This window comes from Aythya fuligula, chromosome 9, assembly GCF_009819795.1.
Source record: "Aythya fuligula isolate bAytFul2 chromosome 9, bAytFul2.pri, whole genome shotgun sequence".
Taxonomy (NCBI): domain Eukaryota; kingdom Metazoa; phylum Chordata; class Aves; order Anseriformes; family Anatidae; genus Aythya; species Aythya fuligula.
This window is the reverse complement of record NC_045567.1, coordinates 22,358,057-22,382,284: the sequence shown is the minus strand read 5'-3', so window position 1 is coordinate 22,382,284 and position 24,228 is coordinate 22,358,057. Positions and strand designations below refer to the sequence as shown.

The following is a 24,228-nucleotide window of genomic DNA, read 5'->3' as shown; positions in this document are numbered from 1 at the left end:
TTAGCAGTCTGTAAACCACTCCAAAAATCACCGAATTTTAATGTTGATATGCTAGTCTGTCTTAAAAGACAACAAAAAAGCAAGCTTTCTTGCTTCAGCTGGACCTGGTACACACAGCACTTCCTTATTTACATCAGCAATGAAATCAGAGTAAGGCTGACACTATCTCTACAAAAACATCAACATGTTACACTTAACTCTTTATTTTTGACCCTCAATACCTTGTGGGATGTTGCTGTTTTTTAACCAGGGCTAGCTAGTAGGATGAAGATTACATCTCATCCTCCAAAGCAGTGCTTTTATTTTGCTCTTGTTATTCTTGAATAATCAGCTGAGAACAGCTACGCTTCCTCTTAAAATTTCATCTGCTTCCCTGAGGGGGCTGCTCGCAAAGGGGGGCTCTTTACAGACCGTCCCTCTTCCTCAGCAATTTAGCTAAATCTCATCTGCTCTGGAATCAATGGCAAAGCCTCCATGGACTTGTACACAACCTGTATTTCACTGTATGCTTTATTCAGTTTACATGCTGTTTTCTAAGGTAGGATCTGCTTTCGTTAGTTATATTTAGAGCCTGGCTGTTTGGTGGCTCGAACGATGAAGGTCGGTACCTGGAGCTGCCAGGCCTGCGATTTCCACCCTGCTCCATCAGCCCAATGATGGCTAGGCAGTGAGGTTCCCAGCAAACTCAGTACAAGCACAGCCTTTCAGGCTCCCTCACATTAGCCATCCGCTTTTTTGCTTGTGAAGCACCATCCTTTGTCAGCAATGCCTCATCTGAAAGGCTTTTGTCATCTAGAGACAGCAAATAGTGCCTGAGTCGTCAGTCAAATCCTGCTCAGGTGCTTCACCTCCCATTTTCTGGGAACAAGGTACGGTCGTGTTTTGCTGCCTAGCTGTTCAGCTCATGTCAAAATTGCTACCAGGAACATGGTCACGCTCATGGCTTGTGCAACCAATACACTAACGAAACCTTGGCTCCATGAAAGCCTGGGGAGCACTTACTTGCCTGTCTGAGCTCAGTCGATCGTGGTTTGTCAGGTGTTTCTGGATAGTGTGCTCTTCCAAGAGAGCATTTGTGATCAGTTCAAGGAGAAATCAGTCACAGAAGTACAGTGTTCTTAAATAGCAATGTAAAATCTGTTTCAATCTCTTAATAACCATTGCATATGGAAAAATATACTTCGTTATGCTTAGACTTTCAAATATAGTGTTAAAAATTATATATCTTTCTTTTCTTTCCCTGAAGGCCAAATGTCTGTCCAGTGTTTGAGTTGGCACTAGTAGGACACCAGCAGCCATGCGTTCAAGCCTTCAGTCGGATGGTCAAGATGTGGAAACAAGGTTGCACGGGGAGGAGGTGGTGCATGGGCTATGAGAGAAGGTAATTATTTATTGTTATAAATTAACTCTTTTACTGAAAGAGTGCAAATTTTTTAATATTTTTTTGTGAGGAAAAGTTGCATATATTTCAGAAGATGAAACAGTTTACAACTTAATTAAGGGTATATCATATCCTGTTGAGACATAACCACATTTACAATGTATGTAATATTTTACATTTCTGAGTATGGTTTGTTACTGATGAGATGCAAATAAGCTAAATTAGAGCTGTGACTGTTCTCCTGAACTAATTCTCTTCAAAGGTCTGGTTACTACACAGTGTACAAGCAGGTGTACAGAATGGAGCATCAGACTGTCTATAAGTGCTGTCCTGGATGGGTCCAACACAACAATGAACCTGGCTGTTTGCACTGTAAGTGGATGGCAAAACTGTGACAGAACAATGACTGAAGAGATCATATCCTTGGACCTTATTTTCTTACTAAATCTTCCTTCTAGAAAGATTTTTTTTTCTTGCTATTTATAACTAGAAATTTAATCTATAAAGATGCAGTCTATTTATGGAAGAGGAAATTTCTTTTAAAAAATACAAAAGCTGTTGTATGCAAAAGTCCCAAGGAACTTGAATTTTGAGCTAATCAGAAATTCAGTTTCTACCGCTTATAGTTGTTGCAGCTTTTTTGTGCCAGTGTGGCTTTGACAGGCCAACCAGATTTATTGCTGTTACACAAATTATGCAAACAAATCTGCTGTAAGGCACTTGTTTCTTGGACATAGCACTCCTTGTGGAGTCTGACTGGTTTGGCTTTTTCACTGCTGCTGTTGCCATTGAAGTAAATTGACTTTCTACCCTGCAGTTCTCCATCTGATGAGAACCTGTTCCTATTAGTAATTTTTAATCATGATTGGATGTTTTCCTAAAACATGGAATTAAATTTAAATGATGGGGAGCACTTTAACCACTGTTAACAAGACATGAATAGAAGATAACAATCTACTCACTGTTCAGTTTTGCTACTGTTTTGTTGGTAATTATATTTTCTGTAGGAAAGCAAGCATCTGTTCCTATGTATTTTTTTAATCGTTGTACCAACTTGAAGACCACATTCAGAGAGCTTGCTTTTATGATTCTCTTTACGCAAAAAAAGAAAAGAAAGAAAAAAGCCTGAAAGGTATTTCTGTTAGTTTCAGTGTGAATCTACATATTTAGTGTGCACCTGTTCCATCGTAAGAAGTCAAAGATATGTTTACAATCTGTATTTTAGTCTCTGGCATAAAGGAATGTAACACTTGAACACCAGGGGTAATGTAGAATTATCACCTTCCTGAACAAGCAGTGAAGACTTACATTGAATTCTTTAAGGCACTGAACTAGCTGGATTATTCTCTTATATTTGATACTCTATGCTAATTTGGCTCAAGTATGTGGAATTTAACCTATTGCAAGTAAATCTGTGTTGGAAGAAGGAAAGAGAATTATTGTAATTCCCTTGGACGTACAAAACATCTTTTAATACAGCAATGTTTCCTAATCATTGCTGCATTATTCTCCAGCAGTTCATCTCTTCTGTCATTCCGCATTCAGGAAGTACTTTCAGTCCTAGGAAACTGTGTTTTCTGATTTTGAAGCATCTTCAGGCTAAACTGCGTCATCCTGGTCTTTTTTTATTAAAATTAAACTTCATCATAGTAACATAGTAGTTGTAGTCATAATAAAGTTCTGTCACAGTTTAACTTTTCAATTTAAATAAGTGGATGAATTCCATTTATTTGGAAGTGCCTGTTACAGCAGGCTATGATAGAAAGAGGCAGTTCTGGAGAATCCTTGGCACAAAATAAACAAAACCCTGTTTCATTCTGTTTGTGTGTACTAGTGCTGTGCACTGCTGGCACTTGCTTCAACGGAGGGAAGTGTTCTGAAGCAGGATCTCAGATGTGCCAGTGTCCTGCAGGATTTCAGGGTCCTCGCTGCCAGTATGGTGAGTCAAATGTAAATTGTCTCAAACGTATCTGTGGTGAACTGCGTTGATTTCATAGTGTTTCAGTAAAATGCATATATAACAAGGTATTTGTTCTTAAAATTAGTTACCTCTTCAGTATCATGTGTTAAGTTAAACTGACTATTTGGCCACTATTTTTCAGGATAAGCCTCTTAGTATTGAAATTTAACAAAGCAAGTTGAGAAATGAATTTTGTTGATAGCAGATGAATTTCTATAAAGGATAACGCCATTGAATATTAGTGGTGGTGTCCTATGAAATATCATTTACGCTGCTTGCTTCTGAATGTGCACAACGTGCTCTTGCTAAATTTCTCAGTGGTTCTTTAAGTGTGGCAAGGGTGAATTGAATCAAAACAGGTTGAGCACAGGTAAAGTACGTAGCAAATGAGCCAAATGTATTTATTAATGGGCTTTCTTTGGTGCATCTGAAAACCAGAAAGTTGGTTTTACAGATCACTACTGAATATTTTCTAGTCTCAGAACAGTAACTTATATGCTACTCTTTCACTCTACATGCATTTTAGCAAATTAGGTACTAAAGTCTGTGCAACTTAGGCTATTGCTTGCTCTTCATGGGAATCCTTTCCTCTCTTGTTGGTTCTTGATCTGACAAACTTGCAAAAGGTTTTCTTGAAACTCATGTGAATTAAGAATCTCACGTTGTATAAAGCTCTCTAAAGTTATGGATATGCATCCTTCTGGCTTCTGAAAAGGGGTGGAAAAGTCATCCCTTCACAGTAGACTCTGATGGAGACAAAGGATTTATTTCGTATTAAACAAATGGTATTTTTTTCTCAACAGAAGCACATAGTTTGGTTTAGAAAGGCAAGTTTTTGAATGTTTACTTATAATTCTAATATGTTCATATCCACGCTTGGCCTGTGTCTTGTGAAGTATAAGTGAGAAGGGATGTGATGACTTTATTTACAACAGCAATCCCTTTTGAGAGCTGAGAAGCTAAGCTCTGTGCTTGATACGTAGTGTGTATTATACTTGCTTCAAAACCTCTGTCATTCTGATCTCTGGGCTTCACCAAGTCTTATGTGCGGGACTGGGTCTTGCATGACCATGCCGAAATAACTCTGTATGGGTAGCAGCCTCCCCAGGTGAAGGTAATAAAGCAGCTGAAGTTGCAGCCGGAACAGTAAGTAGGAAATGCAAAAAAGTCAGCAAACATTGCATCAGATTTATTTCATGGAGCCTGGTCATAGGCAACACTTTTCATTTGTAAGCAAGCATTTAAATAAAATGCAGAGCACTTCACAATGAAAATTCCCTGATGAAAATTCTGCTGACATCAGGCTACGGCATGCCAACATCTGCCTTCAAACAGTATTAGTTCAGTTAAGTGAATCCTAAGGGTAATGCTGCAATTGTTGTTTCTATGGGCAGTGCAGAAATACACGGGTTTGTGTGTAACTTGGTATGAACCGGCGCGACACCAGTGAAGATTGCCTTGTTACTGTCTTACAGTAAAGCTGCTGCTTCAAGGTAAGCAAGATTAGGATCTCTAAGGAGCCCATACAAGAAGCTTTTACCAAATGCAATATGTCTCAGCAAGTTCTAAACTGTCTTCACTAGTTTTTAGTCTTCCTTCTGTTGCCTGGAAATACCTACAACACTAAAGCATTTCCAACGGGCAGATTATATGGGTGCTGCATGGGGATAGCAGAGGTCAGATTTTCAAACTGAAATGAGATTGTTTTTGCAGTGTCCGCAGCCACCAACCTGTGAAATAAAGACTGCACAAAGTGAGGTATCCTGCCGTTCTTGCTCTTTGCAATTGGGTGGAACTTTATCTTGGTGGTTTGTCTGCTTTCTATTGATTCCTAAGGCTTGAATGGAATTTCTGTAGTCATCATTTTCAGGTTTATACAGTAGCTGCTATCGCAGCCTGGCAGGAGTGAGTTTATAAATTAAATTCTGAAGGGAAATACTCCTTTCTGAAAGAACGCTATGGCCATTTCACCCGCCTAACAAAAGCATGGTAATTTAGAGAGTAAGGCCTCTTAACCATTGCAGGCATCTCCAGTCAGGTGTTTGTGAGGGTTGTAACACCATAGTTGTTGCAAACAAAACTAAAGAAAATGCACTGTGGAGCTAGCAACCTTAGCATCTGATTTTTTTTTTTCCTTTTTTTTTTTTTTTTTTTTATTTGGCTGATATTGGAACTGCCATTTTTAAGTAGTTTGAGTTTAACGTGACTGCATTACTAAACTGTAATATGCTGTGTTTTTAAATAAGCATTAAATCTAGCCTATTCCTCCTCCCCTACTTGCATGTGAAAGTTTACTAAAAATGTTTTTCCTTCCTGCACTTAATGCAAAAGACAAGGAGACCTCTCATACCAGCACCTTTTGCTTTGAGGATTCAGTGGAGCAGATGAGTGCCAGTCAGACCATGGTTTGTTTTTGGAATATGTGCTAGAAAGTGCAAATAGAAAGGGCTATTCTACAATATGTGATTCTGTCGAAGGGGACACTTTGGTACAGAGATGCAATTTCTTGTAACCCTAAGCTGTGTTCCTGACTGCCTCTGGCAGGAGAGTTCAGGTAGCCCTCAGAGGCTTTACAGGGAAAGGGGACTATGTGGTTATGTGGCCACAAAGAATCTTTCAAAAAAGCTGGTTGTTTGGCATCTTTGGCCTTAACCTTGGTAACTGCCACCTCTGGTATTGTGGCCTCTCCCTGGTCCCCTAATACAGGGAGAACCACTGGCACTTCACATTTCATAACCACTTGCAGCAATCTTGCTCAAGTGAGTGCACGTACCCTATCATATGTGCCCCTTCCCAACCTCTCTGCTCATCTTTTCTGCTCCTGCTATTCAGTGTTGACAGCTAATCCTGCAGTTATGTATGTGCAGTGGCTCTCATTTCTCTGCTAGGTACTGTGATCCACAGACAACAGAAAAAAATACTGCAAAAAAGGGGGTAGGTTAAAATTAGGTTCTCTTAAACAAAACACACAAGGAAAAAAAAAAATCCAAAAAAATGGAAATATCCCTGGTCTTCTAATCTGTTTTCCCCTGTTGCCTTTATTTGCCACTAAGCTTGTTAGTAAGTAGGTCAACCTCCTGGAAATCAGGTTGGTACATGCTCTGCACTGCTCTGTCCCACAGAAAGTTTGGGACCCATTGTTGCGAAAGATTTAGGACATCCTTGTGCACCATATCAATCTGCAGCAGGGGTATTTATTCACAATTGGCATGATCAAATCTAGTGACTTCTTAAAAGTACTGTGGTGTTTTAGTAGCCTGTAAGACAATATTATTTCTGATTAGATGCTGAAATGGTTATGATTCCTGTAACAAACTTTAGGTAATTGTGACTAGAGATACAGTAATGCATCTCTTGTATACTTCACTCCATAGTTTTATTATTTTACCCACACTAGCAGCAATAAAAAACTTAGAAGAAAGATTTATGAGTGAAATGGCTGAGCTCTTCATATAGCCGTTACAAGGACTCAGTAACTAATTGAGCTGTCTCTTTCATTGTCTGTTGCAATTTGTCTTGCAATAATAGACTTATATCAATTACAGTATAAACTTGCAAGCTGTATTTATTTATTTATTTTAACTTGCTCAGAAGTTGAGGTTCCTATTTGTCTTGAACCCAGCAAAAGGGAGGAAAGACTTATAATAAACAGAAATAGTAAAACCCAGTGCCAAGAGTTAAATTGGCTGCAGTTCTGGTTTCAGTTATTCACTGGTTGTCCTGGTAATCTTGTTCAAGGCCTGCTAGCCACCTGAGCTGGATGTGGAAGTGAATTAACTTGATTTAGCTTGTTTAATTCAGCCCTGGAAGTTGTACTTGGCCACGCAGCTAATGAAAGCATTCCAAATTGTACAAACAGAGGTAACTATTTACTCCTTGTGTAAATAAAACCACCCAATGCAAAAAAAGTTAGTTTTGTCTTAGCCATTTTGTCATCAGACCTCAATTTACTGCTGGTCTTATCAAGTGCCTCCTACTCTGACATTAATACTTGAAGAGAACTGAGCAGCCTTTATCTGTTTGAACAAAACAAAGGCCCAGCATTACAAAGGCTTTGCAGAAAGCTATTACAATCAGACATGGGTGACTGAAACTGAGCATCTATGAGAAAATGGGTATTTTCAGAAGATATTTAGAAGTAGGCATGGAATGACTACCGGAATATCCCAACGTCCTATAGAATCTAAGTGTACAGCTGCTCTGGTTTACACTGAAATGTTTGCCATAATTCAGGTCAAACTTTAAATCCTTTTACACTGGCTCATGTAGACTACAAAGGTTACATGCTTAGGAAGCGTTTGCTACGGCTACATCTCAAGAGGCAGTGTGGTCAACTGAATTCAGTGCTTGCTTGATATTTGAGATAAGAGCTTTGTTTTTCACCTGCCACTGACCTTGGATTTGAGTTCAATAACTTTTAGCAAATTATACCACTGTGCCTCAATTTCTTTCTATATGAAATGCCGATAATGATAGTTCATTCCTTTAAGTGCTTTGAGACCTAAGTAATTAAGCATGAGATAATAACACTGGAATGTGTATGTAAAGGCAAAATGCCCACTGCATGGGTAGCTAAAATGAAATGCTTATGAGATAGATATTCATCAGTTCATTGACTAGCTGTCAATCTCTGCCTTAACTCTGGTCACACACTATTAGGATATTGAACTGTATAAAGATTCTAGGGGAAAAAAGGCAACACCTCCTAGTCTGGCTGGGTGAGAGTTCATGCTACAGAACTACTTAGAGCAAAGGCATTTTTTAAAAGCAATGACTGAAACGGTACGGTCTGGTTCTTTGTGCGACTGTCCTTCACTGTGAAGGTTTCCTTCCATTTTTCTCTAGTAAATATTTCTTGATGCAAAGAGTTATTTCTCAACTTGTAATGAATCTCCTGTCTGTATAATTCTGGTCTCTTGAAGACCTGGATTTGAGACCGAAGACCTGGATTAGCCTTTTAGGACAGTATATATCCATAAAATGATGCAACAAAATTTCCTTCTGTGTAGGTCCATTAAAATGGCAAAAGGCAAGCCTAAAAGTCCCATGGATTTGTTATTCATAGAGATGTCTTCAGATTTCATGCACTTTGTTTCCTAGTAGAACTAGAAAATGTTTGTGTATTTGAGGCTAGGTTAACCCTTAACATGCTTATGCAGTGCTCTTTATCCCAAGACCCTCGTTGTTGCCAAGGGTTTTGGTATTTTGTGTTCATATTTTAACTGAGTTTTGTGCAGCTTCACCAAATATGAATATTTTAGCATGAAAATGTGTAAATGAGAAGAAAATACATGATGATTCCCAATTCTCTCAAAGAGTGGAGGAGGATGACACAATGATTCCCCCAGTTTGCACATAATCTCTTTAAGGTTGTCACTTTCTGTCCTACCATAGTCGTCCTCCTGCTCCACATTACTCAGTTCCATTGGTGCAATGCCAGCAAGGGAAGCAGAGATGGCTGAGGCTGCTTAGGACAGAAAAACAGCTTCTTGCAGAAAGAAGCCTGGCAATTGTGTTCCCCTCCTAGTGGGACAGGCTCCTCTGTCCTTCTTCTGCTCTGAGAGGTGGAAAACTTCTGAAGAAAAATTATATGTCAGCCCTCTGTTCTTTCTTTGGCTACCATTCTCTTCTGTTGTCATGATTAAGTAGTGCTGGCTGACAGCAAATATGAAGGTGTGGATGCTTTTGGCTCTTTATATAGCAGTAAAAGAGCACCAGCATTGTGTGAGCTCTTGACAGGCAGCTTGAGAGCATCCTGTTGGCTTGGCGTGTGCTGAAGTGCTTCAGAGCCGTGCAATCACTTGTGCCTGCATTAGGGCCTGTGGTGACGGACATCTTTTTAGCGCTTGTCAAAGTAATAACAGTGCTGCTGCTGAGCATCCCAAACCCCCAAAGTAGCGAGAAGTTTAAAAATGAGTGTGTTTTAAACCACAAACACAGCCAGCAAGGTGTGTTGACACGTTTCATCTCCTCAGGAGTTCAGAGTAGACCTCGGTGCTCCCTTTCTGCTTGAAGGAGAGACAGGAGATGGGCAGCACCAGGCAGGTCCACCTGGTGCTGCCTTCACGTGGGGGTTGTTGGAGGCCAGCAGGTAATGCCTGGTGGGTGTTAAGGAAGCTGTCACTGCTGATGTCCCCGCCAGTTCTACAGAAAGCAAATTGTCTTAATTCGACAAAATTGCGGGGAGCCTGGATTTTAAATGGCTTGATATAAATTGGACATGTTACAAATGCTGAAGCCCTTGACTCACATGAAGACGTCTGAGAATCCCATTAGTATTTCTTTGCTGTAATTCGTTCCAACACTGAAGGCTTTACAGTTCTTTTAACACCGTTTTGAAGGCTGTTTCAGGTGATTTTTATTCAGTGTTAAGTCTTCTACTGCCCAATGGGCATTTGAAAAATCCCCCTTCCTTGACTTATTTCAGATGTTCTTGGATTTGAAGTTCCTACTCCAGGTGGCCAGACAGTTCTGATGTTGTTCGGAGTGTGAGAAGGGACTTTGTAGGGCAGAGCAAGTTGCGTGCCTTGCTTCTTTAGTTGCCTGGTAGGCATGCAAGACCTCCAGAAAGGAGACCTGGAAATCTACTTAGCCTAAAATAAGGATGACCTTTTTTCAAACTTCCCCTCTAATTAAAAAGCAGTGTTTTATTTCAGATGTAGATACTGCTGTTGCAGACGACAAGGACTAAATGTCGTCCTTCCTTCATACAGTCTGTAGTGCACTGGTGTCAGGTGAGTTCTTACCAATGCAGCCTTTGTGCTTCCCAGCATAGCCCAGTGTATCGTCAGCCTCTGTCAACTTGGAGTTGTCAGGGCTCATTCCATGTACTGCTGCCACCTCTGCATTCGTTCTCATGCTTTTTGCACAATCTGCTTCGTGGTGACCTTGGAAACTGCTGTCACAGCTTTGCTTGCTTTCCTCCTCGGCCAGGGGCTGCGAAGTCTCAAAAGATGTACAAGTTTTGGCCCTTCCAGAAGCAATATGAAAGTTCGACAGCGCTGGAGCTTGCTTGATGGCACAGACATCAAGAAAAAAGCCTTTCTATAAGCACAGGGACAACAAAGATAATGCTGTTCAGGGCAAAAAGTAGAGAGCAAGGTATGAATAATGAAAGTTTGCTGCCCTTACACTGCAAAACCATTTCAGATCTTATATCCATTCAGCAAGATGACTTGTGTAATTCTTCAAAAGACAGGCAATGCTTGCATGGTTTAGAATTGTCCTAGAGAAGAAATCAACTGGAGCAGTGGGACAGATATTCAACTCTGTCAAGGCAGCTTCACGGTTCACAGGACCCATACAGAAGTCTAGGCACAAAGCCAGCTCTTGCCTTACTGTCATATGAGCTTGACACTTACTTTGGTCACTCTTAGTAAGCAGGAAGCGGCATTAGGTGTGTACATTTATTTAAGCAAGTGCTTTAGTGTGATTTTCTGCTTAAGTTTGAAAACAGTAGATGATTTTTCTTTGGCTTTTTTACTGCGTGATTTTAATTCATGATTCGTCGGGGCAAATTTGTACCAGAGTGGAGTTTAAAATGAATTTTATAGAAGTGCCTACAGCATTTGGTCTTTATGTAGGTAATAAAAAGTATTTGCAAGAGAAAGTATGCTGACATATGTTTGGTGTTTAAAATTAGTATATTAATCAGAACAGCTATTTATAGTTAGTGAACTAGATTGATTGTTTTTCCTGCTATGACCTACACTACTTAGAAGTAATTGATCTCATCCTGCCTGCCTTGTAGGAAAAAGAGAAAAACACTGTCTTGCTCTTTCAGTCCCTAATTAATTTATCAACTTTAATGACACTTTAGCCTTGATAGTCTTCTGACTTAACCTTTTAGCACATTCTGGTCTCAGTGGATAGCTGGAGACCTCCAGCACTTCAATGGCCTAAATGCCTCAAATCTGAAAATCAAATATGCACTTCTTGATTCTCTTTTTCCCCCTAAGCCCTAATATAGCATGTAAAAAATTTCCCATTAAATGTTTAAATGCCTTCAAAGCAGGAGAAAATACTGTTTTAAGTTTTGTTTTGTATCTTTTTAGATCTGTTTCTAATGTATAACGTCAACCCCTACATGTAGGTCTATCAAAAGTCATCTGCTGTCAGTGGATAAATACCTTCTGCTCTTGGTAACATCCCTTTCTCTAATCTGTCTTCTGTATTCTGCACCTTGGCAAATGATAGATGTCCTGATACTTTAAACAGACTGTGATTTGAATAATAAATTATATACATATACAGTCACAAATTAATACAGGTATAAAGTTGGACCTAAATAGAAAATGTCAGAGCTGGAGCTGATAAGAAACTCAGGAGAAAGAGGAGTGGAGTGTTCTTCTGTGAAGATACTTGTAAAAGAAAAAAAATATTGCATAAAATACCACAGAAGGGCCAAGCTATCTATAACCTCTCAAGAAAAAAAAGTTATGGTTAAGATAAAAATGACACTATCTGCTCTAGTGAAGGATAACAGTTGATTCAGAGATTAATTTCAGTTGCAAGCAGGATCTCATAAATGATTCAAAAGAAAACAAAAGCATGGGCTTCCTCCAGCTTTTGTGTCCCTCATTCTTTGCCCTTCCCCTGCATTCATTTCTCTCTTCATATGCAGCTGGCCCTTACCGGTGTAGTCTGCAGGAACACCTCTGCATTGGGAAGGTACGAACCTCTACAGGTAAAAAGCTCTTTGAAGTAGCCACTAAAAAGTTCAGAGGAATAAAAGCTTTGTCATTTTAAAATGGGCATGGTAAAACGCTGATTGAAAAATCGTGACTGGCTCCTACCTAGCTATGACAGGATATAATAATCAGCCCATCTCGCTGAAATGCTCTTGAGTGCCTGGGCTTCACAGCCATTAGTACAAAGCGACAGGTAGACAGACAGCAGTAGTGAAACAGCAAACAAATGTCAAAAGTAAATGAACCTAAGAATAACCACCTGAGAGCAAATTCACCCTTATTCTTTGATATAAAAGGCTGTTTACTTTTGTACTTGCTGTGAAAAGTAAAAGTAAAGAATAATGGAAGAAAACCTGCTTTCTAGCTGTTAGCATTTATTTGATGTTGCTTCAAAAAATGTGGTAGAAAGCCATAAGAAAGATGAACGCTGTGCAGAGATGCTTGCAGTTCCTTTTTGTTTTCCTCCCTAGAAAAAGGTGAGTGAGCAGACCTCGGGTCTGCAGAAATGCCTGGATTCAGTTTTGTGCCTCCTGCTGGTCACTGTGTGATGGGGGGCAAAGTTACTTGGGTATCCAGCCTGCAGCACACCATGCAGTGTGGCCTCTGAGCAGATTACAATAAATCAGGTCGGGTGCTGTAGGTAAGTTTAAATACTCAGTGGTACTCCAGCCAGACTCTTGCCAATGCCCACAGCCACTTCAAGCAGTTCTGGGGCTCTGTGTGCAATCCTGCTGTCGAAAAGCATGCAGGTAACTTGGAGCTTTCACTGTGATTTGGCAGAAAATCCAGCAGCAATATTTAAAATCTTTATTGCTGCAGTTTGGAAGGCTTGCTCTGTGTTAATGTGAAGCAGGTTTTGAGATGGTTGCTCTGTGTCCCACTCCTCTCAGCAGATCTCTCTCCCTGTTCCTTAACCTGTGATGCTTGAAGCAGGAGGCTGGGCTCTGCTCTCTGCGGTGCCTTCCCTCCAGCCCCTCAGAGCAAACTGGCTGCCGTGTGCTTCCAAAAGTACAAATAACACAATTCTTCACAAACAGAGCTCAATTGAATGCTTTGCTTTCTACTTCAGTGGTATTATTCTAATGTGTCTCTGCTGATTGCTTCTACTCCTGTGCAGTGTGTTTGAGATGCTTTCACTGCAGCTTCTTGCACAAGTGATGAAATTGGGCCTTGAGCAGCACTTACAGGATTGGGAATAAGAAAATTAGATACCTAAATTTGACTCTTCTTGCAGATTTATCCATATGCCATCGACATGTGTATGAACAGTTTTTTGACTATGTAGGGGGGAAAAATATATATACTTCAAATATTACATGTGCACATTAAGCTATTTAGTCAGGGTTTGTATTGTAAGTGACTTACGACACAGGCACTGTGCTTTGTAAGTGATTTTGGCATCAAAGGAAGCCCCGTGGTTCATTCTGCTGTCCCTTCCCTGCAATTGTCTCAAACTGGCTGTTGATATTTGCTGTATTCTGCAGGCTGTGCTTTAAGGCTTAAGGGTAGATCTGTTAATATGTATCCTGTCAGCTCTTTTCTACAGGAAACTCCTTCCTTCCTGTGTTGTCTCTCCTTGGGTGTCCTATCAGTGCCATTAAGGAAAGATCTATCTGTTCCCAGTCATCATCCACCTAGAAATTTATTTTCTCAGGTTTAATGACTGCCATAAAATTCTTCTATATAAATACTATTTTACAGTCGTTTAACAACATTCTTCAGTGCCGATGTTTATTTCATCTAAAAGGGGCAAAAGAGTTAATTACATTGTCTAGAAATGGAGACAGAATCTTGCCAGCAACCACGAGGCATTGCTGCTCACTTTGATATAACTGAACTCGCAGTAGTGGCAGCTGGATTTAATTATAAGTTTGCAACCCTGTGGTTTCGGCAGCAGCTGCTGAAGAATGGATAATGCAAGTAGCCTTCGAAGCCATTCACATTAGAGATAAAACCTTGTCATTCACGGAGACAGCTGACTGAACAAGTATTAAAATGAACAAAGATTTCCCCGGGGAGGTTGCAGTAAGAGGGCTTTTTGTCTATCTGGCTCTTGCTCAGATATGTCAGGCATGCACCGTTCTATTCTGTTCCCACCCCAAATATGAGGCTATTCACCAATAAATCCTAAAATGTCTAATTGTTGAATGTATTGAACAGCAATGTGTGTGTTTGGTATTACAAGTGACTTCCATAAAGCTGAGCAGTCTAAGCCAAGCATGGGTTGTGTTATAAACATGTGGCTAAATGAGTTAGAAAGGAGGTAATGCTGGGTTTTGTTGGATTTCTGCAGCAATCTTATGAAGTAAACACTACTCCTGCCTGAAACATGAGGAGGAAGGGGGACAGAAGAAGGCTAAACTTTTGCTAAAGGCACCTTAAAGTTTCACTCTTTTCTGTTATATTCAGTGGTGTTTAGTAATAAACTACCGGATAAACGTGACTATTACAAATGACATTTTCATTTTTGGTTGATATTTTCCAGTTCTCATATATATTGAATTTTAATTCAGGCTGAGTCTTGGGAAACTGAAATTTTGGAGTGGAAATGACAATCTCCATAGGCAATCTCAAATATTTCTCAACCCAGATAGGAATGAGAACAGGTCTAAATGGTGTGGAAATGCTAGGTTTGGTTTAGGTTATATGCTTAGGTCTGAATTTGGTTGTATTAGTACCACTCAGTATGATGTACCTTTTACATCTGAAAAACTACTTGCTCATAGGACTTCTTTCTCCAGGAAGGCAAGTCTGCTGTTTCATTAGATTACTTGAATGTCAATGTGCATTCACGACACTAAAAAGCGAAGCTGTACAGTTTTGTGCACAGATACAGACATTTGTCTTCTTAACACTATGATTTGCCCTCAAATCTCATTGAAAAATTCTGTGCCTCATGCTGTTGATCACTGATGGGTTGCTCTCTTACTCCCAGCAGTTGTAGTAATATTTCAGTGGTGATACAGGCACGTAGCCTGTGATTACATCTCTGGAAGGCGTGGTATGAGCTTCAGGTTAGCGTTACTTGTGGGTAACAATCAGGCTGGAAGGAAACTGAGTGTGTCAGGGCTTTTATTTTAACCAAATATCAACACATCACTGGTCACAGGTGCTTCCTAAGAGAACTTCCTGTGCTCTCCCAAATTCTGGGATGCGTAGTGATTTGGAATACCAGGAAAGCCTTTTTTTCCTCCTGTTTTCTGCATAGCATGAGACTTGCTGTTCTTAAACTTAGCTTGTTTTCAGACATGTTTTCCTGGGCCCATAAACAGTCAGTCAAATTCTAGACTGGGGTGTTTCAAAGCTGCCCCATGTGACATTTCCTAGGCATGTTCTTAGCTGCCCCCTCTTCTTTTCAGTAATAACGAAGCATTGAAATAGTCTGCTTACCGCAGGTGCAGCAGAAGCCTTTATTTGTCTAGGCAGGTATCTGTCACCTGGCTCTGTCAAGCTCCTGCAGAGGATGAGAAGGCTGCAGATGAAATGCTCTCGGAGGTGCCAGCCCTCTGTTCCTGTGGTTCTCTGAAATTCTGTCACTGCTGTTGCATGTCTTGATCATTTCTTTCCTCTCTTGTTCATTTTCCTTGTGTCCTCACCATGTTTGAAGCCAGAAATTGTGACTAGAACTTGTGATCCAAGCTATTTCAAAATTGTTTTCTGCTTCTTCAGCTACTTTCTGATAACCTCCTCTAAGCACAACCAAAGTGGAAAGGGCCAGCTTCGATTCCCAGCCCTCTGGGAGAAAAGCAGCTGCCCGTGTTTTTGCGATGTTTGAGGTATTCTGATAGTGCTCCTCACCTGGGAGGCACCAGAGTGAAGGCTCTGCTATCCTTTTAAAGAAAACTTATTTCTGACTGTTTCCTTTTTTCTTTGTAAAATCTAATTGCTTTTGGTTCACCAAGAATTCATGAGCAATTGCTTCTCTCACTATTACCTGTACTGCAAGCGTTGCTTTTGTGTGCGGGGTTGCTGACCCGAATCTGCTTTCTTTCACAGTAATCTCATACTGTTTGGGAGCTCAGGGAGCCCGACAGGACTTGGAGGAGGCAATACTGATCTGTTAGACTGTAGATGTGTTTTACGTCACCTACTTCATATGCAAGTAGTAGAAATCCTTTTATATGCCAACACAAAGAGTACCTGATGAGGGGAGGGGAGTGGGAATGCTCTATTCCAGTGGAGCCTTAAATCTGAATCTCCCACTGCCCATCCGTCTTCTCCCTACAGCTGTGTCTCCCAGCCTGGCATGTACCTGCATGTAAAAGCGATTGTCTGTTTTTCTTTTTCTTTTTCCCCTCACTTTTCCTCTAACCTCTAGATTCCAGCTTTGCATTTATGCCATAAATAATGTAGATGCTGTAAATATAACTTATTCAGGGGTGGCATAAAGAGTCAAACTCAATACGCGAAGCCTCCTGAATATTTTTCTCATTTTGGATCTCTGTACCCTACAGGAAGTATTCTTGAGAACTTGTGTAGTGCTTACTTAACTGGGTAGCCTTGTTTGCTCATTGTGTCACTGCTATAAGGACTGTTTATGCAAGCGATGGCTTCCAAGCTTGGGTCTGAAGTATATCGCTTCTGCATCTTTGCACAGTCAAAGAAGCTGAGAGTTTAATTAAATCCTCTCTTTCCTGGCTTCTCTGCTTTGTGGTTAAGGATGAGCTGGAGATGTGCTTTTGAAGCTCTGGTTTAAAAATGTTTTCCTTGGCTTGTAGGTGGTACTACGCGAATGTATTTGGGAGCTTAATTTGGAATTATTTTTGACCTTAGCATAGTAAAGCAACAACCTTCACTTGTAGTAATCTGAATTTAGTTTTATATTGTGTCTGAAGCAACAGAAAGGAGAATATGCTAACAGTAGATCATGGATAGATGCTTATTGGAGGGCAAACTTAACTGTGGAATAAATGAATATGTTAATAATGCTTGCTAAACTCTTTGCATGGAGGGCACATTCACCTGTGGCGTGACTGTATGATTATTCAGGGATTATAGTGCAGTTGTACTCTACATCTCCAGAGAATTTAGCTACAATTTATTTCATGTTCCACCTCTGTTCTAGCCAAGTAAACTTGAGGCAGAGGAAAACTACATAACATGGGAGAGGAAATGGAAAAAGAAACTGTGGATGTAACTCGGCGTTGCTCTCGTCATCATTGCTGTATTTCAGATAGCTTTGTGCAACGATCCGTTTATCATGGCAGTCGTTCATTATCCTGCCAGCCACTTGGCGTTATCATTTATTCTGACAAGCCCATAATAAATCAGAGTTTTCTGATGAACTACTGCATATGTGAATAAATACTTCAAGACTTTTGGGGGTTGTGCAACTAATTAAACTTCACCGAAAATGTTTTTTCGCTTCATAATTCTGCAAGAAAATGAGATGGCAAGTAAAACCTGAATTCACCAACAAATGAAATGCTTTCAATCCTCTCATGGAATATGGACAGCTTGTTGGAGGTGAAGAATAAATCTAACCAGCTATTTAGGAAGTGTGCAAAGCATAACTCTCTAAAAATTCAGAGAAAATCTTAGATACCTGTCCAGAAACACTGCTCAAACTGAGGTTTGGTCAGTTTCTGACTCTTCTCTCATCTTCCAAATATTTCTGTATGTTCTTAAATACACATTTGTGACGTAAGCAAGCTGTCTGTGTAGTAAAACTTAAGTTGCATCTGATTTATTGTGTTACATGTATACTTCTTGGAAAAGCCTAGCTGAACAATTAGTAAATGCCAGCACCTCTTGAAGCTCAATTCCAGCTTTCCAGGAATGCTTCTTTCCACATGCTTTGGTCTTACCCAGCCTTACCTGTTTGCATAAAATAAGGACTGTCTAAAGAAAAAAGCTTGAGCTACCCCCAAAATCTCCATCATCCCATATTTGTAAAGCTTCAAAAGTACCTAAACATTTAAAAGAGCAAAGTGCCCAGGTCATAGTGTGGGAGAACTCACACTGTGCAAGGCTCAATGTTCTCTGACTTGGCCTCAGTTAACCAGAAACTTCTGAAATGGGGTTATTCTCCTAGGGCAAGATTTCCTTATAAACTAGGGTATTACTCTCATGCCTTCCTTATGCATGTTCATTTACAAAGGCTTTATAAAATGCAGATTCAATACCAGCATCTTTTATCTTCATTGTACATATCAAGCACAAAGAGGAAAATGTCTGCTGGAATAACACTTCTAAGTTTATAAACAGCTGAAAATATACCATCAGGGCAGCACTGTGTGGTGGTGTGAATATACTTGAAATGTGGTTCATCATAGTGAAAGTCAGAGTCCCGTTACCTTATGCAAACAGTTCTGGCTGACCTGTAGTGCTGTTCATTCTGTCTATAAAATTCATTGGATATAAAGTCTTGAGTTTTGTTTGGCCTTTATCCTGACACAGGTACTTAGTAACTATCACCTGATTTATTTTGCTGGGCTCATTCCCTTCCGACATAAAATTTCCTGACTTAAACAGGTCCTTTTTTTTTTTTTTTTTTTTTTTTTTTTTTTTTTTTTTTTTTAAAAAAAAAAAAAAACCTCTGGGAGGCCCATATTTCTGCCACCATTTCAAAGGTTTTATGTGTGGTCATTATTAACCTTATTCAGCGCTAACAGGAAACCTGTTAGATTTCTAACTAGTAATGGTGAAGAACACTTGCCTATATGTCACTATTTTTCAAATGTGTCAGTCTTTCCGTAATAACTACAGGCTTCATTAGCTGACAACTTTACATGGCTTTTGATGCACTAAGGCATGAGGAGAAGGATGCCTTATTACTTACTTGTCCAGAAGCCATGTCAGTATGGCTCATGTGTCTTACAACAAGGTTACATTTACTTTATTTTCCCCAAGGAGAAGTACAGGGTGTAAATGAGGGCAGGGTGAGTGGTGGTTGCTCTACTTCTCTTGCATCGGGATCCCGGTTGAGGGGCAGTGACTCTCCTTTCTCCAGTGTTGTCTACAGGGAATCCAGCACCTTTCTGAAGTCCTGCTGCTGCTGATGTCATCCTTCATCCATCACCGTGTCTCTTCTCACGTTTTGTCTGTGTTTAATCTTGCAAGATGCTAACGTAAGCTGTGAGCTTAGCGGTAGGTGGCTTTATTTGATACTTGCTAGGACGTGGGCCAAAATGTGTTGCAATCTCCTGTGGAACATATGTGACTTCTGCTGTGTATTTTATTGCATTTTATTGCACTGGAGCATGATTTAAAGTCAGTACAGAAATTCTAGAGAGCATGTGTGAAGCACCTAGTCTCCTTCCCAAGCCTGGAAGGACTTGTTGCTGTGCCAGCAACTAAAATCTGCAAGGGGAACCACTAAATGGCATAAGCTCATCTTTTCCTTCCACTAGAGAAGACTGTCCTAGTTCAGTATTAGTTTTGTGTTCTTCCACAGTCACTTACCTCTTCAGGAGGAATACAAAAGTGCTTACTCAGAGGAGCTGAGGACCATGTAGGCTTGCTATATGGCTCTAGGCCTTAGAGAAACAATAGCTCTTGACAAGGAAACAGCTTTTGAGTGTACCCACCAAGAGAACTGCCGAAGTGTTCTCTCTTTAATGAGCACTTGCCTCATCTCTTCTCTTGAACAGCCCAGCAGAAGTTACTTGTGTAGTGTTTGGCCCGTCCTGGCTTCTGTGTGAAGGTTTTGTGTGGCACACATGGTTAAACTCTATATCACCTTGACGTTGTCTTCTAAAGAAAAGGAGCACTTAAGCATTCAACAAATTTTGTATAAGAAAATAAGATCAAAATGGGTGTCTCTGATTGCTGCAATCTGCAGCCAGCTTTCAGATTGCAAAAAATAGGTCTCAAAAGCACCATATGCACAGATCGACGTGAAGGAAAGTCTGCCACAGTTGTGTATCAGGCAAAAGTGCCCATGTCAAATGGAGGCAGTGAAGAAGTGGTCCCAGGGCTGTGCTGACAGCATAAGAGAAAATACCCCTGCAAGAGAAAACACTTAAAAACCCACAGCTAAAGGGTCAGGAGAATCACCAGGATGGTGATGCATTTTTATTTTAGCTCCTACTATGTTTTCTACAGGATGGCTACATGTTATCATCTTAATCGTGTCAGGATTTACTCCTCTAGCTCCCCTAAAAATTAGATACTTACACGTGTAGAGTGAATGCCTTGCTATTTATCCAGAGACACTTCAAGCAACTTAACAAAGCCCTAAGTATGTAGAAAAAAAGCATATTCACGTGTTCAGAGAGATGCAGAACCAGTAGTGTTGAACAGGACAAAGGAGTTCTCGAAAAGTTGCTCCCATTTCTCCCTTCTCTGTGTTTAATGATTTAAAACAAACAAAAACAAAACAAAACTTATGGTTGCATGTGAATAATTGAACCTATAACAGGCTGTCTGTCTTGGGCTAGCTAATAGGGGTAAATCTGTCTTATGATGTCTAAGGGCCAGCAGTCCCAACATTTTTCTTAGTCTTGCCCATTTATGAACTGAATGTTTTAAACTTTTTAAATAATTACTAAGCCCTTTCTAAATTTTTTATATTTTCCCTTTCTAAAGAATTTTAGATCAAAACTGTATTGTGTTCAAAATGAAGTAAGATTCTGTTGTTAAAAAAAACCTTCAATATTTTTAAATATTGCAACAACTCCATTAAAACTAAAGGAGACTATTGATTTAATGCACACGATAATATTGTATTGTGCTAAGTGTTCTCTTTTAGTAGAAATATATTATTGTTTTCATTTTGACCAGATGGTACTGACTAGCAAAGGAAGTCTAGACAAATTGCCAATAAAAAAAAAAAAAAAAAAAAACACATTTGAAAACTTTTATATCTTGCCATTTTACTTGACTGCAGCTTACTTTTAATGATCTCATTCTTTCACACCTTTAAGTAAAAATATCGTTCTCATTGAGAATAGGTTTGAGTTTAAAATACAAGATCATATAAATGGTGGTACTTCAATGTGCTGTTATGGTTCTTAGGTAGAAAAAAAGTGAATATTGTTACAAACCCTTGAAGAGACTTTTTGGCTGAATTTATACTGGCTTTGCACTGCTGCCTTGGGAGGGCTCTGAGGCAGCAGAGGACTTGATGCACTGTTAACCTTGAAGAAATCTTGATTCTGAAATACTTGCAGCTCTTACTAGACTCCGTGGAAATTCTTCATGAGAAACAATGCAACATCACATTGAGATGTGTGAACCCGAAACAAACTGCCCTGACAGACTTTGGAAGAGCAGGAGGACAGTGGTAAAATGGATCTGTCTAGCGGGGTCCCTCCTGACTTCAAGTACCCCCAGCAAATTTTGAAGCTTCAATGTAATTTTGCCAAGTGATGTGCTGTCATCATGGAGTAAATTAGAAATGATCACCTCCTAGTAGAAGTGGTACTGAAGACCACTTCTTGTTCTCCTACAATTTCTGTTCTCATTTGTTTCTTTCCTGGGGAGGGGAACATGACCATACCTCTCAGTGACTCCAAGCTGGTGCCCAGTCAGTGTGTGTGCCAGCTCAAGCAGAGAGGGTGAGAAATAGTCTTGGTGGAAGGGAATAGGGAGTTCTGAGTTAGGTGAATAGTGACGTTAAGTGGTGTGTGATGGCAGTTCCACAATTACATGAATTGGGGCCTGTGTGGGCAGTGGGAATAGCCCTGAAGCCAGAGGGGAAAACTGGGAAATGCAGCCAGGAGAGTGGATGATTCTTTCATTTGTTCTTATTATTTATAACTTATTAACTTTTTATAGATTCTTTTTCCTGATTGAAGCCAGAAAGTTGGTGGCTTCTGATGCAATCTGAGGTTTTGGTCTTGGCAGTGAAATGCAGCTACAGTCATCTATCTAGGATTTTGGCCGAGTGACTCGCTCAACTCTGCCCATCTGTCATCAGCATCCTTTATTCCGTGGCAGAACGAAACTGGGAGTTTGACTTCAGAGATGCTTGTTATGCCTGGCATGTCACCGTGCGTGACAGTTCTGATGTACTTGTGTAGCAATTAATGGTGGTACAGATTTTCTTTTGGCACTATCGTGTTTCATGAGTTTTCATCATCGTGTACATAGTCTGAAGCGAACAGAAGACAGCCAGGGCTGGGACTGCAGATGCCCACACAAATAGCGTGAGGGAAAATGTGCCATAGTGTAGGGCTGGGCAGGCAGCAGCACTCCGGTTCTCTGATCATTTTCAGGATGGAAGAGGTGTCTTGATCTTGCTCTAATTCACAACAGATCACCAAAATTCAAATGAATACGGACCTGAAGATTTTCATTGCTCTGCTTTGAGTAGAGTGCCCGTCTAACTTCAGAAGACATCTGCTCTGGCAGTGCTGAATACACCCAAATGATCTTTGGCACTTCTATCATCTATTATACTCATGATTAAGCTGAGGAACCGTTCAGTTGCACAGTGTGATGTGTCTGTGGCTCTGCATGAGCCTTGCAGTTAGGCCATCTTAGAGCCCTATACAGTGTGGTTTCTAGACCCTCCGAAGATATCCCAAGTCTGACTTACGGAAAATCCCATTGCTTTTGGTTCCTAACTCCCTCCAGATGGGCTCTTAAGGGTTGCAGCTCACCAGGGGTCTGCAGCAGCCACCTGCATGAGCTTGAAGAGCTATATTCTCTTTGTTCTTCTCCAATGTATGACTGACTCCTTTTGTTTCGTCAGAATTTCGTTGCAACTCATATATTTTCTTCAAGACATTTATTTTGGTGAAGCAAGCTTGTTTTCTTGGAAAACTCTGAGTGGCCTTTTCTGTATACTTAATTCTGCTGCAGCTTCTGGAAGGTCTGAGTGGTGTGACCCACTGCAGGGGGCCTCCTCGTACAGACGGGCAATAAAACGGACAGGGTACAGCACTAAAATCTGTCCTGCTGAAAGTGTAACTGTTTTTTATGTAAAAACTAAGCATTAAATAAAAATAAACAAAACACTGTCTCAGGGATAATTGTCTACATTTTTAGGCTAAAATGCAAGACACAGTATTTGGCATCTATTTACTAAAAGGCAGGTAATAAAAGAAAGTTATCTTCACTAAAACCACACACCACAATGAGGATCTCATTTAAGCCTGTATAAATTACTCTGAAGTAATTCTGTTTCTGTTTATTCTGCCATGTGATAAGTGTTTATGTGCAGCTGTAGATTCATTGCCTCATTCTGCTGCTGTTGGTGTGAATGTCAAACTTAGCTTCCTTCGGTGGAAGGAGGCTTAGGCCCTTACCTTACATCATAGGAGTGAGGATACATACCCCAGTTATTGCTATGGGAGTGTGAATTGTTACAGAAAACCTCCTGTTTTTGCAGTGACTGGAACATGTTTTCCATATTCAGACCATAATGAGTAACAAGTTGAAACTTGCAATGGCTTTGCTGGTTTTACTGAGTATTACAGCATATTTCCAAACTGTTTTATAGGCATAATATTTCAGGATTTTGCTTACTGTAGTATTTAAACTGAGAAATAGCCTTGTAGAATTGAGCTGTCCCAAGTCCAGTTTGGCAGCTGCTCCGCTGTAGACTTGTACACTTCTCATTTTAAATCCTGTTGATCGAGTTATTCCATGTTCCATTACCGATTTCTTACATAAATAACTTTAAATCTCCAAGGGACTGAAACAACAGTTGTGGCGGCCAATTCTGGATTGTGATTTTTTTCTGATCTCTTTCTCTGCTGGCAGTGAATGTGTGCATCAGGTCTGACTCAGCTACTGCATGCTTTTGGCAACTTTTTTTTTTTTTTTTTTTTCATTTTACATTATTAACAATATCAGAGTAACTTAGTCACCTCGGCGAGGTCTGAAGACCTTATTTGCTGGTCATTTTTGGTCTATCAGCCTTGGAGGCTCGGATCATCTAGGCTTTGGAAAAGACTTAAAGGAGACTTACTTAACTTAATGTAAGAAAGAATCGCTAGGACTTTCTTATTCCCTTTGTCAGTATTGTATGTGACAACCAAAATACCCAATGATAATGCTTTAGAGCATTAGGTAGTACCCACTTGCATAATATCCAACCACTTTTAGTAAAAGTCACTGCTTCTGCCATACAGTAATTTAGTATGTTAAAAAAAAAAAAAAAAAAAAAAAAAAAAAAAAGAGCAAATACTTTCAAAATATCTTTACCTTTTAATTTGTAAAACTGTGCCAATATTCTTCCAGAGAACCAGAGAACATCTGCAGAGGAAAGATTTTTTTTTTTTTTTTTTGATGACTTCTTTTGAAGG

The 24,228-nt window shown here is 40.0% G+C and overlaps 1 protein-coding gene across 1 annotated transcript in view; it reads left to right on the top strand.

Annotated features, from left to right (window-relative positions):
* Window positions 1–656: 656 nt before the first annotated feature.
* The window catches only part of LOC116492525 (multiple epidermal growth factor-like domains protein 6), a 179,116-nt gene continuing 155,544 nt past the window's right edge, over window positions 657–24,228 (top strand). Inside the window, exons 1-4 of the mRNA XM_032193296.1 lie at window positions 657–667; window positions 1,247–1,381; window positions 1,644–1,753; window positions 3,216–3,320. Of these exons, the coding sequence (XP_032049187.1) occupies window positions 657–667; window positions 1,247–1,381; window positions 1,644–1,753; window positions 3,216–3,320 (361 nt within the window). The remainder of the gene's footprint in view (window positions 668–1,246; window positions 1,382–1,643; window positions 1,754–3,215; window positions 3,321–24,228) is intronic.